This window comes from Protomyctophum parallelum (assembly GCF_964188405.1).
Source record: "Protomyctophum parallelum genome assembly, chromosome: 2".
NCBI classification, from domain to species: Eukaryota; Metazoa; Chordata; class Actinopteri; order Myctophiformes; family Myctophidae; genus Protomyctophum; species Protomyctophum parallelum.
Window position 1 is genome coordinate 14,969,805 of NC_139699.1, and position 17,488 is coordinate 14,987,292.

The following is a 17,488-nucleotide window of genomic DNA, read 5'->3' on the forward strand; positions in this document are numbered from 1 at the left end:
CGCACGCACACACACAAGCACACAAGCACACACACATACGGTACACATAACCTACAGGTCCTAGTCCTACACAGGGCCGAATTAACCCCATGAGTGCCCCTGTGCAGATCATTTTTAGTGCCACCTCATATTGCGGGCGCGACCGACCCCCGAACACAATAAAGAATAGTGCAGCCTATTTAAGAATTTCCAGCCTCTGCCTCAGCCAATTGAGGCTGAACCAATCAGGCTCTGCCAGTGGGCCGAATTGATTGCCAAGTACACTTTTCAGTTTGCAGTCTTCACACACACACACACACACACACACACACACACACACAGATCTCCATGTGGGACACCGGCTGACAGTTAAAACGGGTGCTATGACAACATATATCATTAGGTTCCCAAGTTGCATCGTTCCCAAGTAGGCCGGTGGCCGACTGCGACGGGCACGTACAGGTCTAGTAGGCCTAATGTTAGCTCTGGTCCATTGCCCTAATGCTATGACTCTGCCCTGCATTAACGCAGGGCAGAGTCAAAGCATTAGGCCTATGTGGACACACATCCTCAAGTGTAATATTGCAAGTATACAACTGTTTCCCTAAAAATAAAAAACACGTCAACTATAGTTTCATTATAACTAAGATATTTGATTAAAAAAAAATGTATATTTTTAATGAAAGAGCGAAAATATCCTGTGTAAACACCTAGCTTAGCTAGTATCCACTGCCTGTGGGGACTGCCCAGCACAGCTGTTTTTATTAGGTGTGCGGTGTGATTGAAGCACGGTCAGATTGCTCCCTCGAAACGACCTGTTTGTATATCTGGTATAACTCGTAGACCGGGTTTCCACGGATGCCTCAGAATACTTAACACTTAAATTGTCTAATAGGCTTAAAAGAATGAAGTAATGCTTTTTGTTAAATAAACATTTGTCCTCTTGTGTTATTGTCAGTTGTAATAAGAGAAGCTCACTGTATTATACTCAACTGTTGAATAATCCAGAGAGCTTCTTCTGAAGCAGCAAAAAAAAAGCAGAGAAAACAACTTGAAAATTGAAGTCAGGCCTCCAGCCAGAACTCTCCCCAAATAAGGTCGAACTGTCCCTGTTGACTGCAAACCGTTATTATTTTGCCGGTGAATATAATTCATATTTTGAGACGGGAGTGTTGGACCTGTTGTTTGTAGAAACAAGCTGACCTGTTTGAGCCCTCAATAAAAACCATTAAATCAATTATTGTTCTTCTATGACTTTATCAAGGAATTTATGTTAACATCTTTGCTCAATACTGACTATAGATATATTTTTCACGTTGAGAGCTCGTAGATTTTTTTTTCCGTTATTTTATAAATGGGGCTATACTAAGTGAACTTATATTTTTTAGCCACCCCCCTATTTCTTTCTGATGTTACGCCTCTTCCCCCATGCAGTGTTCTACTTCCTGTGGTGTGTTAATCAAACCATTCCCCCATGCAGTGTTCTACTTCCTGTGGTGTGTTAATCAAACCATTCCCCCATGCAGTGTTCTGCTTCCTGTGGCGTTGGCGTGCAGCGACGGCTCATCAAATGTGTCGACACCAAGGAGGCGGAGTCAGAAGAAGAGGCGGAGTCAGAAGAAGAGGTGGAGTCAGAAGAAGAGGTGGACCAGGCCAAGTGTGAACACGAGCCCTCACCCGAGAGCACACAGGAGTGTCACCTGCACGAGTGCGACAGCGCCCCCACTGGTGAGTCAAATATGTTTAAACTGTGTGTATTTTATTTTGAGGACACTTCTGCTGACACATTATAGGGTCAGCAGAATTTGACTTGGAAAGTTGAATGGCCTTTGTATCTAGGCGTGGCAACAGTGTTGGTTTAGACAGCATTGTTTTTATTTAGTTTTAGTCATAATTATGGCGCGTTGACACGACACGAGGCAGATGCTAAGATCACAGGATATCTGTTGCTCCCGGTCATCTCTCTGTTGCTCCTGGTCATCTCTCTGTTGCTCCTGGTCATCTCTCTGTTGCTCCCGGTCATCTCTCTGTTGCTCCTGGTCATCTCTCTGTTGCTCCTGGTCATCTCTCTGTTGCTCCTGGTCATCTCTCTGTTGCTCCTGGTCATCTCTCTGTTGCTCCCGGTCATCTCTCTGTTGCTCCTGGTCATCTCTCTGTTGCTCCTGGTCATCTCTCTGTTGCTCCTGGTCATCTCTCTGTTGCTCCTGGTCATCTCTCTGTTGCTCCTGGTCATCTCTCTGTTGCTCCTGGTCATCTCTCTGTTGCTCCCGGTCATCTCTCTGTTGCTCCTGGTCATCTCTCTGTTGCTCCTGGTCATCTCTCTGTTGCTCCTGGTCATCTCTCTGTTGCTCCTGGTCATCTCTCTGTTGCTCCGGGTCATCTCTCTGTTGCTCCTGGTCATCTCTCTGTTGCTCCCGGTCATCTCTCTGTTGCTCCCGGTCATCTCTCTGTTGCTCCCGGTCATCTCTCTGTTGCTCCTGGTCATCTCTCTGTTGCTCCTGGTCATCTCTCTGTTGCTCCTGGTCATCTCTCTGTTGCTCCGGGTCATCTATCTGTTGCTCCTGGTCATCTATCTGTTGCTCCCGGTCATCTCTCTGTTGCTCCTGGTCATCTCTCTGTTGCTCCCGGTCATCTCTCTGTTGCTCCCGGTCATCTCTCTGTTGCTCCTGGTCATCTCTCTGTTGCTCCTGGTCATCTCTCTGTTGCTCCTGGTCATCTCTCTGTTGCTCCCGGTCATCTCTCTGTTGCTCCTGGTCATCTCTCTGTTGCTCCTGGTCATCTCTCTGTTGCTCCTGGTCATCTCTCTGTTGCTCCCGGTCATCTCTCTGTTGCTCCTGGTCATCTCTCTGTTGCTCCGGGTCATCTCTCTGTTGCTCCCGGTCATCTCTCTGTTGCTCCCGGTCATCTCTCTGTTGCTCCTGGTCATCTCTCTGTTGCTCCCGGTCATCTCTCTGTTGCTCCCGGTCATCTCTCTGTTGCTCCCGGTCATCTCTCTGTTGCTCCCGGTCATCTCTCTGTTGCTCCTGGTCATCTCTCTGTTGCTCCTGGTCATCTCTCTGTTGCTCCTAGTCATCTCTCTGTTGCTCCTGGTCATCTCTCTGTTGCTCCTGGTCATCTCTCTGTTGCTCCTGGTCATCTCTCTGTTGCTCCTGGTCATCTCTCTGTTGCTCCGGGTCATCTCTCTGTTGCTCCCGGTCATCTCTCTGTTGCTCCCGGTCATCTCTCTGTTGCTCCTGGTCATCTCTCTGTTGCTCCTGGTCATCTCTCTGTTGCTCCCGGTCATCTCTCTGTTGCTCCGGGTCATCTCTCTGTTGCTCCCGTCATACCCACGGGTATGTTGTTGGTCATCTGGTAGAATTCTACCCACCGGTCACGGGATTCCTGCAGGATGGGATTAATTAAGAGTTTGTATTGATCCCATGCTTGGGACGGGACGGGAATGAAATGAAAACTCAACGGGAGCCGGGAATGACATCAATAGTTGATCATTTGCAGTGTTAATTAAACAGTAAACGGCCTGATCGTGCTAACCAAAGGGTCAGATGTGTCCATGTCTGTGGTCATCTTTCAGTGAGCCAACACTGTTTTGACAGCACAGGAGTGGGAGTCGTTTTGACTGGCCTTAGCAGGACAGGAGTGGGAGTCGTTTTGAGTGGGATGTGATCGGGAGTAATTCTACCAGGAGTGGGAGTTATTTTTCCCTCTGGCCTGCAGGGATTGGGATGGGATGGGATTTGTTTTCTGTAGGAGTGGGACGTCAGTCTCTGGTTCCCACGTCCCACTGCCCAATCTGTTGTTTACTGGGTTGGGGGAGGGGGGGGGGTTGGCAGGATGGTGATGGGGTTAGTGGGTGAGTGGGTCAAAGATATTGTGTGTGTGTGTGTGTGTGTGTGTGTGTGTGTGTGTGTGTGTGTGTGTGTGTGTGTGTGTGTGTGTGTGTGTGTGTGCACACAGGAAGTGCTGTGTATTGAATTGCAGCTGTTGACATTTGGACCCTCCTGGTGTCATGGGGACGGGACTAATTATGTGTCTGTATTTATCGAGTCACGTCACACACGTTTTAAACTGCATTGTGCAAAACGTGTTGAAAGTCACACAAGGTCAATGTACAGTACTTCATAACATTGGCTGGCAGCGTTATGTGATGTCTCAATAAAACCTTTATAAAGAAGCTTTCAGTTCTTAAACTGAAGCTATGGACAATATTCACAGCAGTATTAATATTAGCCTACAATATAATAGGGTACAAGCTTTGGTTCCGACACTATTGTTGGTCCGACAGTCATCCTTTGTCCCTCTGCCAATCACAGTCCTTAACAGAGTCCTTGCAGAGGGCAGACAGGGTAGGGGTCGAAGGGTTTGAGGTGATGTTCTTCCCCTCTTTTGCACTAGGTAGTTTTTCTGCCCTTTTGCTTTTTTTTGTACTTGAGTAGTATGCGGATTCCTTAACTTATTCTTAAGAAGAAACCGTTAGGGGTTCTCTGGAAATCTGTTCACGGTCCGCTCCTCGGACCGTGAACTTTGACTGTCCTTATTTAGATTTTGGACTTTAATATGTATTTCTGTCATTTCACTGATTTCAGTATGTTTTGTTTATGTATTTGCTCTTGTATTCCTGACTGTTTCTCTTTGGTTTTGGTTTTCTGTTACTCTGTTGTTGCCTTGGTTTTGTGTGTCTTATTTTGTAGTATTGTTCTTAGTGTTTCCTGTCTTCCAGTTACTGTTAGTTACCTTGTCTAACCTACCGTGTAATTGTCAGTGTTTCCACCTGTGTCCTTTTAGTCCCCCAGCCTATCCTAGTGTTGATTGTATTTTGGTTCCACCTGTGCCCTAGCAGCTATCCTGTGTCTATTCAAGTCCTTGCATTGTGTCCTTGTTGGTTCCCTGTTGTGTGAGTTCTCCTGTATGGTTTCTGTGATGTTTCCTGCCTTCTTTGCCCGGTTTATGGAAGAACCTCAGATTATTTAATGAATCCTTCTAAGTTTATTGCTCTGCCTGCTGTCACCTGCATTTGGGTCCTCATCCGTACTCACTCTTAACAAAATCATACTTTGAGGTAGAAGCCCTGCAGAGACCTGCACAGACCTGCTGTGTTGAGATCAAAGCCCACAGACCTAGACATACCTGCTTTGTTGAGATCAAAGCCCACAGACTTAGACATACCTGCTGTGTTGTGAGTGGAATCCATTAGCTGCCTCCAGCCTCTTCCATTCACAGCGTTCAACTATTCACCCACGCTGAACTCACTGCCGGAAGGAGTGGGCTGTTCCCCAACCTGGCAACCTGCCTCTCTTGCTTTTCTCTTCCAAGGTAGTCTTAAAAAAAAAAAGAAGGAACAGACTCAAACAACAATTTAAGATAACAGCTAGATAGATAACAGTTATTTTATCGAGTACATGTCTTAGTATGAATAGACTTCAGACTCCTGTGGCCCAGCGGGTAGAGTGGTCGGTAGAGCAGCCATATGGGAACCAGTTCGATCCCAGGCTCTCCCAGTGTTAGTTAGTGTGTGTGCGTGTGCGTGTGCGTGTGCGTGTGTGTGTGTGCGTGTGCGTGTGCGTGTGCGTGCGCACGCCATTTACTCCTGGCCACTCAAATACGAAGAGTAGCATGAAACGTACATCAGGCCATGAGTTCCTGTTGAGGTGTAAAGTTACACGATCAATATTGTTCCAACATACCTTTGTAATAATAATGAGTTCGTAATATTAGACCATGCAGACCAGATGTTTAAAACAACCCAATGGAATCAATGCTCTGTGTGTTCTGGTTTATACATTTTGGGTCGTCTATCCGTCGTCCAGATGTAGTCTGGGAATATTATCAGAATAATGTCAAATCTTCGAATACATTTCTCAGATTTGTCCTGAGTCCTCCTACAGCAGGATCCAGGTCACCTCAACCCTCTCTCTCTCTCTCTCTCTCTCTCATTATAATGAATTGTCTATGTCTCTCTCTCTCTCTCTCAGGGTGTGTGCGTGACAGACTGACGCAGCGGTTCTGCCAGACTCTGCGGTGGCTTGGCCGCTGCCACGCCCCCACACTGCGAGCGCAGTGCTGCAAGACCTGTGGCGCCCAGCGTTCCCACGGCGCCCAGCGTTCCCAGGGCGCCCAGCGCCCCCGCGGCGCCCAGCGTTCCCACGGCAACGCGCGCACCGCTCGCCGCCACCGATGAGGTGACGGTGAACTAACCTGACTCCCAGATGGAAGAGACACTCGGCTTCACAACCTACTTCCATCTGGGATCTCCGTAGCCCAGGCTACTGGATGGGACCGTCTGTCAAGGAAAGAGGAAACAACCCCCCCCCCCCCCCCCCCCCACGAACGACAAAAGTGTTAATACCGCCCCCATCTGGCCGGAGTCAGGTTAACAGGTGAACAGCGCATCAATCCACATCCAACGCCACTCTGTAGAGGTCGCTCCACTATATTTATTCGAAAACTTTAGTTACTTTGTAGATTTTGATTATTAATTTCAAAACACACATTAAACCACCTCATGCCTGCGGCGGTGCGACACATTGTGAGCTTGTAGATCTGCTATATTCAAAAGATTATTTTTGTACATTTGAAAACCTGAAACGGGACGTTCTGCAGAATGAGTACCTTCTATTGTTGGTACTTTATGTACATATTGATGCCAATAATACCTTTGTACTTTTTACTAAAGTACATTTTACAGAGTACCGGTATTTCTACATTGCAGTATTGAAGCTTCTACTGTGAGTAATAATGAATTGCATTTTTATGGCGCTTTTCTATGCACTACGTGCCTACTCAAAGCGCTTACAATTCATACAGTTCATTCATTCATACATTGATTCTGCTCATGAACGGTTCAACTCTCTGCCATTTAAACTCTGTATGTGGGGAACTGATTCTGTTTATGAACGGTTCAACTGTTAAACTTTGTAATGTGGGGAACTTATTCTGCTCATGAACTGCAGACATATATATTTAACACCTATGATGTCTTCTCTAATCAAGCCGGGATGTGCCTCAGACATGTATACACGTCCTTTGGTCCTTTTTAATGATATAAAATCACTGTAATCTATTTTTTGACAGCTCCCGTTACTAGGCAACATCTTGCACAGAGCTCCTGGACATGTTTTGTGCATGCGCGCGCAGCCGTTCACTTCCTTGTTTACGGGCCGACAAATGTTGCTCATATCTTTGAATCTACGTCCCTCTCCGTAGAGACGTCACCAAGCATCTCGTTTTGGAATATTAACGCTTCTAAAAGAGAGATCAGACTTATTAGCGCGAGGTAGTAATGGAACCTTATAACCTCCCTGTTTTTTGGGGGGAAATGGAAGCCTGGGCTTTTCAGAGTAAAATCTGCCTCATCTGCTTGGCACTCTAGCTGCCTTTATTCTGAAGAACTCTTGGCAGCATCATAAGTGTTAAATGTTTCTGCTTGTGTCCGGCAGACATATTTATTCTATATGGGAATGATTGTGACACAATGACACATTTTAGTTTTGCACTTTCTCTGTAGATAAACCTGTGGAATTGTATTTGTTTTTAGAGAAATGTAACTCCTCGCAGAGTTGCATTAAAGGGACGCGGTATGTATGGCTAGCTTACTAATTTAGCACACGGTAGTCTCGCGTAGCCAGACAACTATTCCACATGCTAGTCCGAGCAAGAATCCTGGCATTTCCGTTCAGGAAAATATATTTTAAAATGCCTTTACATATTATCTTTTAATATCCATTTCTGAAAAGCAGCAAGCTATAGATGCTTAGATGATTTTGATTTATATTAGGATAGATTTGCGCGACTTATTTTACTCGTGATCAGAGCTTCCGTTTCTCCAAGACTGTATGACCACGGAAGCATGTATATTTTACTCATGATCAGAGCTTCCGTTGCTCCAGACTGTACGACGGAAGCATTTATATTTCACTCATGATCAGAGCTGCCGTTGCTCCAGACAGTACGACGGAAGCATTTATATTTTACTCATGATCAGAGCTGCCGTTGCTCCAGACTGTACGACGGAAGCATTTATATTTTACTCATGATCAGAGCTTCCGTTCCTCCAGAATATGACGGAAGCATTTATATTTCACTCATGTTCAGAGCTTCCGTTGCTCCAGACTGTATGACGGAAGCATTTATATTTCACTCATGATCAGAGCTTCCGTTGCTCCAGACTGTATGACGGAAGCATTTATATTTCACTCATGATCAGAGCTTCCGTTGCTCCAGACTGTATGACGGAAGCATTTATATTTCACTCATGATCAGAGTTTCCGTTGCTCCAGACTGTATGATGGAAACATTTATATTTCACTCATGATCAGAGCTTCCGTTGCGCCAGACTGTATGACGGAAGCATTTGAACGTTGTGGGAGGCAACAGCCTGGTCACACGGGACCAGGGGTGAGCTGACGGTAGAGCTATATCCAGGGCGCCGCCCTGCAGGTAGTATAGCCGTATGACAGCTTTCTCACCTCGCTAACAAAACCTGCCGATTGACGCTGACTGTCACAGCTTGAAACGATAGCAACGACCGACCTTGGAAGCATATCGATGGTGACGGTCTACTGTAGAGTACAGTAGGTGTCAGATGTTCTGACTGAAACAGTCAAAATAGTTGCATATAACAGTGATTCATGAATTCATAAACTAATGAAATTACAGAAATAGCGTTTGCAAGGTAAATGCATAAACGCTAAAGTTTCCCCATTATACAAGCAAATAGGGAAAAATAAATATATAGGCCTACAGTGTATTGTGGGTTAATAATAGGTCTACATTTTAACCCCCTTGTCGCCATGACCCGCGGCACCGCGGGTTATCATAATTACCCTTTGATACCCGAACCCACGGCGCCGCGGGTTATCGCTTTATATCAAGAATACACCGGCAGAAGCCAAACACATACCTCTAACTGCACCCCGGTTGCTAGGCAGGTTGCTATGTCCCTCCAGGCACAAGGAGAAATGTGCGCACACCCCATTGGAATCCACTCATTATGATTTCTTTCCTGCCTGTTTTCTCTGAAAAATACTCCAAAATACTTATTTTTTGTCAAATCCGTCCGGCGTATAGACTATTCCGGAGAATAGTGATTTTTTTTATCCCATTGCGGCCGACATATTGTTTTTAATATTAGCTACAGATGAAGCTCAACCACGCAATGTGTACAATGCACTCCTTTGATTGCAGCATAACATCCAACGGTATATTTTATTGCGTAAGCTGAAAGTTAAATTAATGTACGTTGTGTGTTTTCCCCCCGAACATGGTACAAAACCTGTGCTATATTATGTAACATTTATGAATACTTTGTTTTTATAACAATAATAGTTTGAATTGCTTAAGATTTTGTTTAACAACCTCGCAGGGCTGTGTCAGGAAGGCTCAAGCAGTGCCTCACCATCGTAACATTTTTTTTATATTGTATATCACAAGGAAAATGCAAATGTGAAACTGATGCTGCAACGATAATATGGTGCTAATTAGCCAAACAGGCTTCAAACATACTATTTGGGACGGGTATTGCCTTATCTACTTGAAGAATAGCATGTCATTGAATATTTTTACCACTTAATTTCTTCTAAATGGGAAAATAATTATAATAAATAAAAAATAAAATAAACTGCTTACCAGGGGTCATCACCATGCTGGTCTGTGGTGGACATTGTTGTCACCGACACATTTTAAATAAATGTTTTCTAAATCATGACAATTTTCGTTAAGATTTGAGGCACATCTTAACGATTTTTAGCATAGCAGAATAGAATAGCAGACCTACAAGCTCATAGCGCGCCACCGAGTGGCACGCTATGAGCTTGTATTTTTCAATAGCTAAATTATAACATAATGTTTGAAACACCAAAAGGGGTTCCCGCCCAAAATGGGTTTAGGGGGTCCTTGCAAACATTTGAGAACCACTAGTACTAGTTGGACTCCCGACGTGCCGTACATACAGTATAGTGTCGTAAGTAAATCAGTATTCTTAAGAAAACCTGGAGATCAAAATAAGAATATTATAATGGTGCGTAAAAAAGAAATTCAAACATTTGCCGCCGAGTCTTTGCCACGGAACAGACACATGTTTCCGTGTACGGACATGTTGGTGACCTCTGGTGGTTGTTTGGTAGATGGCGTGACGTCTGCCCTCAATCATGTAAAATGGAAGAACACGTAAAGTAAGCCTGAAATATGAATCATGTTTTATATTTTGTATGACTGTCATTATTTCCAATGTCTTTGTTATAGAGGATTACGATTCCTAAATGACTAGAATTATTCGCATTATTATTATTATCATCGTGTTGACTTTATTCATTCATGTATGCATTAGAATGGGTGATATTTACTAATGCAAATATACGTACAGTACACATACTGTATACTGCAGTTTAGGCTGCAGTTCAGAGTTGTACGTTCGTACAGCAGGGATTTTCATAATAAAAAGCACTCCTGGCGTCAGAACCTGACTCAAAGTGGCATGTGTGCTGTTCAGTGTCCTCAAGTCCCTTAACCCCAGTGTTCTCAAGTCCCTTAACCCCAGTGTTCTCAAGTCCCTTAACCCCAGTGTTCTCAAGTCCCTTAACCCCAGTGTTCTCAAGTCCCTTAACCCTAGACGATTATATTTTTGCAATTTTCATAATGTTGCTGATGTCTACTGCTTCGATTCTGCCCTGCAGTATAAGGGCCGATTCATACTCCTATTTTAGAGCCGAATAAAAGTCGGTTCGGCTCTGCAGAGCCTACAATGTGACGTCATTTGAGGTTCGGGGGGGCGGGTACCGTCCTAAAGTCGGCTCTTCGGTGCTACTGAAAATTTCTGACGAGCCGAAATCATTTCGGCACTACAGCGCCGAAACAGCAGTAAAATAGGAGTATGAATCGGCCCTTAGGCTATGGGACTTTCAGTTTAAAATCTCAAATCGAAATCAGACCAGCCTCTCCTCTTTAGCGTAAATAAAAATAACGTTTTTGCTACTCACCAAAACAAAGGCGGGTTGTGTCATTAGAAAGCCTACTTTCCTTAGTGGACACACTCTGAGCCCCCCCCCCCCCCCCCCCCACCACACGTATCAATGGTACTTTTTGGCCAAAAGGGGATTTTGTTTCCACCGGGGAAAAAAAACTTTTAGTTACTCCAATGCGCCCTCTACCGATATTGCCCAGAGAACTGCCTCATAGAGAATATTTTTCCTCCGGTGAAAAAAAATCCCATACACATTTTAATTCACTGGACCATTCTCACATGTCTTAGGAATGGTTGGACCAAAGGAGAAGTTGTCCCAACTTCATTTCTGTTTTTTTAGGAATATTTATTTATTTATTTATTTATTTTATCTTTTTTATTTTTATTGTTTTTGTCCGGGCCCAAATATTTTTGTTTATTGTCATGATTTCTCACCATCCAAGTTGGCTTTGTCTGAGGCTTTAACCCATTCTGACCTGAGATCAGATTCATACGAGGTTTCAAAAATAGCAGACCTACAAGCTCGTAGCGCGCCACTCGATGGCGCGCTATGAGCTTGTAGATCTGCTATTTTTCAATAGCTAAAGCATAACATGATGCTAACAACAAAATGGGTTCCCGTTCAGAATGGGTTAAAGGTCTTTAAATAAATACTTTTTGAAACGTCTGTGGGGAAAATGAACGGGAAATTCTCTACCCGGTGCCCTCGTCCTCCTGAAAGTGGCGGGACTGCGACGACGCTCTATAGAAAAGATTGTGTTTTCTTTGAAAGCACAATCTATCGTTTCAAAATACTGCGATAACATTTTACTAATTTGACATCAAGATTTCCTGCTGACAAAAATGATTGTACTACCGTAGAATTATTAAAGCACATTAGAAACAGAGAAATCTTTACTTTTTTAAATAGGCTGTACATAATAGTAACTACCAGATAACATAATGAGATATCATCTACAGACCATTATTATTATTATCGTGTGTTTTGTGTTATAATTCTAAATGGTCTATTTAAACTGAACACAGTCAGTCCCCTTCTTTTCCCTAAATTTGTATCCCATGATTTCATTTCATTGGTTCAATATTTGTAAAACCCACACAGATGTAAAGGGTGTTTATTTGATGTATTACCGTGTTTTTGTTTTTGTTCTTGCTTACTGTAAATCACTCTGGATAAAGAGTCTAAATTAGGCTAAATGCCATTCAATAGAGCGTCGCAGTCCCGCCCCCTTTCAGAACGACGAGTGGCCCAGGAAATGGTTCTCCATTCATTTTCTCCATAGGCTTCTCAAAAAGTATTTATTTAAAGACGGTTACGCCGCGGACAAAGCCAACTCGGATCGTGACAATAATTACAATGTTTTGGGCCGATCAAATATAATTAGTAAGAAGAAAAACTAAACAAATGGTGTTGTATCCTGCCTTTATTTTCTTCTTTCAAATTATTTGATGGGCACAAAATATTGTGTTTGTTGTCATGATTTGGCCGAGTTGGCTTTGTCCGCGGCGTAACCGTCTTTAAATAAATACTTTTTGAAAAGCCTATGGAGAAAATGAATGGAGAATCATTTCGTGGGCCACTCGTCGTTCGCCTGCACCTGCGACGCTCTATAGCACTGATTTATAACACCCCCCGCCCCACACACACACACACGCACGCACATGCACGCACGCACACACACACACACAGACGTAAAGGTTTGAATAGCACTGATTTATTAAATAAAATAATAAAAAGGAGCTTGGCGCTGACACTCAGTAGTCGACGGGCGGCAGCGTCACCATCCTGGTAAACTCTTCGTAGTTTACCGTGCCGTTTGGTTTGACGTTGGCCTCTCGGAACAGGTCGTCCACTAATAGAAACAAAGAAAGAGTCGAGCTTTATTGCCACATCATATTGCGTCAAGCGTAAGGTGGGTGAAGGTAATAATTGCCATGGTTGGTTCAGTAACGGGGGTTCTCTGGCCTAGCTAGGGCTGCTCTGCGGTGACATGCAGGGCATAAGGGCCATGCTTGCATGAGGGTCCTTATTTGTCTAAGACACATTTCTTCCTCTGGAGACAAATAAAGCTTGAACTTGAACTTGAACTTTAATAGGCCTACTTGTCCCATGGTTCAGGGGCTCTCCCAGCAGTGGGGGCACAGGGGGGGGTTATAGGTCGTATAATAATAGCCTGTAATATCTGTGAGAACTCAATGGCTAAGTTATAGAATATAAACGACTAAATAAGCTTGTAGATCTGCTATTTTCAGCATGCAACAATGTAATGTAAAATCGACCCAAAAAAACAAAATAAAATAAAATAAATAGCTCTGAAAAATCAACACTGTTTGGTGCGTTTAGCTCTAACCTTCTTTGTGGGTGAGCTTCTCGCCCGGCTGGGTGAGTTTGGTGCGTTTAGCTCTAACCTTCTTTGTGGGTGAGCTTCTCGCCCAGCTGGGTGAGTTTGGTGCGTTTAGCTCTAACCTTCTTTGTGGGTGAGCTTCTCGCCCAGCTGGGTGAGTTTGGTGCGTTTAGCTCTAACCTTCTTTGTGGGTGAGCTTCTCGCCCAGCTGGGTGAGTTTGGTGCGTTTAGCTCTAACCTTCTTTGTGGGTGAGCTTCTCGCCCAGCTGGGTGAGTTTGTTGCATTTAGCTCTAACCTTCTTTGTGGGTGAGCTTCTCGCCCAGCTGGGTGAGTTTGGTGCATTTAGCTCTAACCTTCTTTGTGGGTGAGCTTCTCGCCCGGCTTGGTGAGTTTGGTGCGTTTAGCTCTCTAACCTTCTTTGTGGGTGAGCTTCTCGCCCAGCTTGGTGAGTTTGGCGCGTAGCTCGGCTGCCTGGATGTAGCCTTTCTTCTGCTTGTCGCTCATCCTCAGGGCCTCCAGGATCTCCGTCTTGGGGTCTTCCTGCTGCATCTGACGGTGCATGATGGTCAGGAAGGTGGAGAAGTCCAGCTCGCCCGCCTTATCTGCAGAACGTTACAATCCCTTTAAGATACACTCCAGAATACCCACAATCTATGTAAAGCTATGTGAATGGGTGTGTGTGAAATTCACCCAATCACGTACAATCTATGTAAAGGTGTGTGAACGGGTGAATGTAATTTATGTAAAGCGCCTTGGATAAGTAAGTTATTAAGCCTTGCTGAGTCATGAGGCCCATAATAGGCCCATAGGACAGGAGCCTATGGGCTGTATTTTGCGTGTCTTAAGTACCAGGTCTTATTCCCTAACTTGAGTAAACTAAAGACCTGGAGGCGTGATCAATGACATTTGGCTATTCTGAGTTGCCAAAGAGCATTGATCACGCCTCCAGGTCTTTAGTTTACTCAAGTTAGGGAATAAGACCTGGTACTTAAGACACGCAAAATACAGCCCTAAATCTCCTGTTTCTGTAGCCATGAGGCCCATAGGGGCAGGAGCCTATATCTCCTGTTTCTGTAGCCATGAGGCCCATAGGGGCAGGAGCCTATATCTCCTGTTTCTGTAGCCATGAGGCCCATAGGGGCAGGAGCCTATCTCCTGTTTCTGTAGCCATGAGGCCCATAGGGGCAGGAGCCGATATCTCCTGTTTCTGTAGCCATGAGGCCCATAGGGGCAGGAGCCTATATCTCCTGTTTCTGTAGCCATGAGGCCCATAGGGGCAGGAGCCTATCTCCTGTTTCTGTAGCCATGAGGCCCATAGGACAGGAGCCTATCTCCTGTTTCTGTAGCCATGAGGCCCATAGGACAGGAGCCTATCTCCTGTTTCTGTAGCCATGAGGCCCATAGGACAGGAGCCTATATCTCCTGTTTCTGTAGCCATGAGGCCCATAGGGCAGGAGCCTATCTCCTGTTTCTGTAGCCATGAGGTTATTATTTTACTTTACATTAAAGCTTGTGATCTATATCTATAACGTACCACACTGACATGACATCATATATTATGGACCTGGTACAGTAGCTGGTACAGTACCTAATGTAATGGACCTGGTACAGTACCTATCTTATGGACCTGCAGGTGTCTCTCAATCTCGCTGAAGGTGGGGCTGGTTCCGAGGCAGCGCATCACGGTGATCAGGTCCGAGGTGGGGACCTTTCCCTTCTGGTTCTTGTCGTACAAGGAGAAACATTCCTTGAATTCTGCGGGGGGGAAAATAAGGCAAGCGTTGCATTTACCCTTGAAGGATGCTGTGTGTGTGTGTGTGTGTGTGTGTGTGTGTGTGTGTGTGTGTGTGTGTGTGTGTGTGTGTGTGTGTGTGTGTGTGTGTGTGTGTGTGTGTGTGTGTGTGTGTGTGTGTGTGTGTGTGTGTGTGTGTGTGTGTGTGTGTGTGTGTGTGTGTGTGTGTGTGTGTGTGTGTGTGTGTGTGTGTCGCGTGCCGCGTGCGTGCGTGCAATATATTATTATTATTACACCTGTTCTGGCCTCTCTTCACCGGCTCCCCGTTCGTGTTGGGAGTTGATGTTAAGATGTTATTGTTTGTCTTTAAATCACTGAACGGTATTTCTGGCACCTGAGTATCTCTCTGTGATCTCATAAAGGTTTATACTCCCTCAAGGAGTATAAACTGCAGGCCTGTGTGTGTGTGTGTGTGTGTGTGTGTGTGTGTGTGTGTGTGTGTGTGTGTGTGTGTGTGTGTGTGTGTGTGTGTGTGTGAACCCTGAGTTGTGATGTGCTTTATAAATAAACGTGGATTGGCAGTATGCAATGCATGCTCTCATTGAACAAGTGACCTGTGCTACTGCTATATCCACACACAGCACAGCATGGAGTGGACATGCTTCCTGTTTATTGCTGTGAACCACTACTGTACTGTACTGTACTGTACATGTGATTAATGTAAACAGGATACAGGCTGGGATGAGATCCCAGCGCTCTGTGGAAGGAGAGGAAAGGCATCCTCCGTGTTGGAACCACAGTGAGAACGGACTCCAATCGTCCGTTATGATTTTATAACTGTGTTGTAGTTTTTTATTTCAAAGTGGACATTGCTGTTCCTTGGAGTGGTTGCACCACTAAAAAAACTATAGAATTTCAATATTTCTTGAGCATGTTATTTATTTTACTTTTATATTTTACTTTTTATAGAAAGTATTGATTGATGACAGAATGGCATTTATAAAAGTAGTGGGTCACACTCAGAGTGACAAGATTGACCTTTTTATTATTTTACTTTACAAGACGTTTGGGCTTCTCAGTGACTGATTATATGATTATTATTATGGTCACATAAGAATATGGCCAATTAAAGCTGACATGACATCATATATTATGTTCCCATAATTAATGTTCTTCTTCTCAGGTGACTAAAACTCACACAAAAAAACCCCCACCAACTTACCGTTGATTTGACCTGGCGTGAAAAACTTGGCCTGTGAAGTGGAGACACCTATTATTTATCATGTTAAGAGGAGACACCTATTATTCATCATGTTAAGAGGAGTCACCTATTATTTATCATGTTAAGAGGAGACACCTATTATTTATCATGTTAAGAGGAGTCACCTATTATTTATCATGTTAATACACCTATATGATCGCTCCTCCCTTAGTCAAGTGACCGTCTGCCCTAGCCTGGCTAATAAGCCAGACTCAAATGAAATCACACTGTCAGGCAAAAGAAAAATTGCCAAAGGCTGATTCGGTCTGGCTTCAGCCAGGCTGTCTAGTGTCTACCCCCCGCATTCCTTTTTACTACCTCTTTATAACGGTATCAGGTACGGTCGCCCCTAAACCATCTCGCCTCTTGATTTTTTTAATAACGTTAGGTTTAACCGTTTAAGCATAATTTACAAAGGTTACTTTAGGAATACCAGGCAGTTCCGCCGGCTGTACGCCCGGGGCGAGTTGGTAAAGGGGCGACTCGTTTGGTATTCTTTATAAACCCCTTCTTTCCCCCCCAACTTGTAACCTACATATTTTCGTTTTTTTAGTATGATGATTAGAATTTAGTTTGACCTTTTTTTTTGTTGCTGATATATCCTTTTAGACCAAGTGCTTGACTGTACTCTGAGTCTGTAGGCTACTGTTTACATTTCTGCCTAGCCTGTTCAAATCAATCAAACAAAACCATCGTCACGTGAAATGAAGGCTTACAAAACCTTGACTCTTTTTAGATTTATAAAGAGACTTGAGCCAAAAACACACATTATTGTGTTCTTACCATTATTCTTTGAGGCAGAAGTTTGCGATCCCTTCCTGGAAGATGCGTGCTCTGTGTATAGTTCCAAAGTCCACTACCTACCTTCCCTACCTACCTTACCTAGGCCCTTTACGACGTACGTAATCTAATAGCTTGTTGCTGTGGAAACAAAGATACCAGATATGCCGTCATTGTTATCCTTTCCCTTTCTTTCCCCTTAAAGGGATAGTTCACCCCAAAAAATACTTTTTCCCCCCCTATGGATTACTCACCCCATGCATAGTAATATTAATAAGTATTCCTTTGTGCTTTCCCCTAACCCTAGACTGGAGGTTATCTACTATGCATAAGTCGCCTGTAAAACACCAAAGAACACCAAAACATAATTATTTTCATTTTATTACAAATACAGTAGCTGTGATTGAATAGCTGGTGGAGCTGGTGTACACGATCA

General features: G+C 44.2%; 3 protein-coding genes across 3 annotated transcripts in view; 1 reads left to right on the forward strand and 2 right to left on the reverse strand.

The window, feature by feature from the left end:
• Window positions 1–10,406, forward strand: part of adamts7 (a disintegrin-like and metallopeptidase (reprolysin type) with thrombospondin type 1 motif, 7) — a 75,747-nt gene extending 65,341 nt beyond the window's left edge. The window contains exons 25-26 of the mRNA XM_083759215.1: window positions 1,506–1,707; window positions 5,949–10,406. Coding sequence (XP_083615341.1) covers window positions 1,506–1,707; window positions 5,949–6,154 — 408 coding nt within the window. The 3' untranslated portion in view covers window positions 6,155–10,406. The remainder of the gene's footprint in view (window positions 1–1,505; window positions 1,708–5,948) is intronic.
• atxn1l (ataxin 1-like) overlaps window positions 1–17,488 on the reverse strand; it is a 303,220-nt gene that overhangs the window by 174,521 nt on the left and 111,211 nt on the right. The gene's annotated exons all lie outside the window — the stretch shown is intronic.
• Window positions 12,689–17,226, reverse strand: calml4a (calmodulin-like 4a; the record flags this gene model as incomplete). The annotated part of the gene is made up of 5 exons (XM_083759216.1): window positions 12,689–12,786; window positions 13,693–13,881; window positions 14,894–15,034; window positions 16,234–16,264; window positions 17,212–17,226. The coding sequence occupies 5 exons, from the start codon at window positions 17,224–17,226 to the stop codon at window positions 12,689–12,691; spliced, it is 474 nt and encodes a 157-aa protein (XP_083615342.1).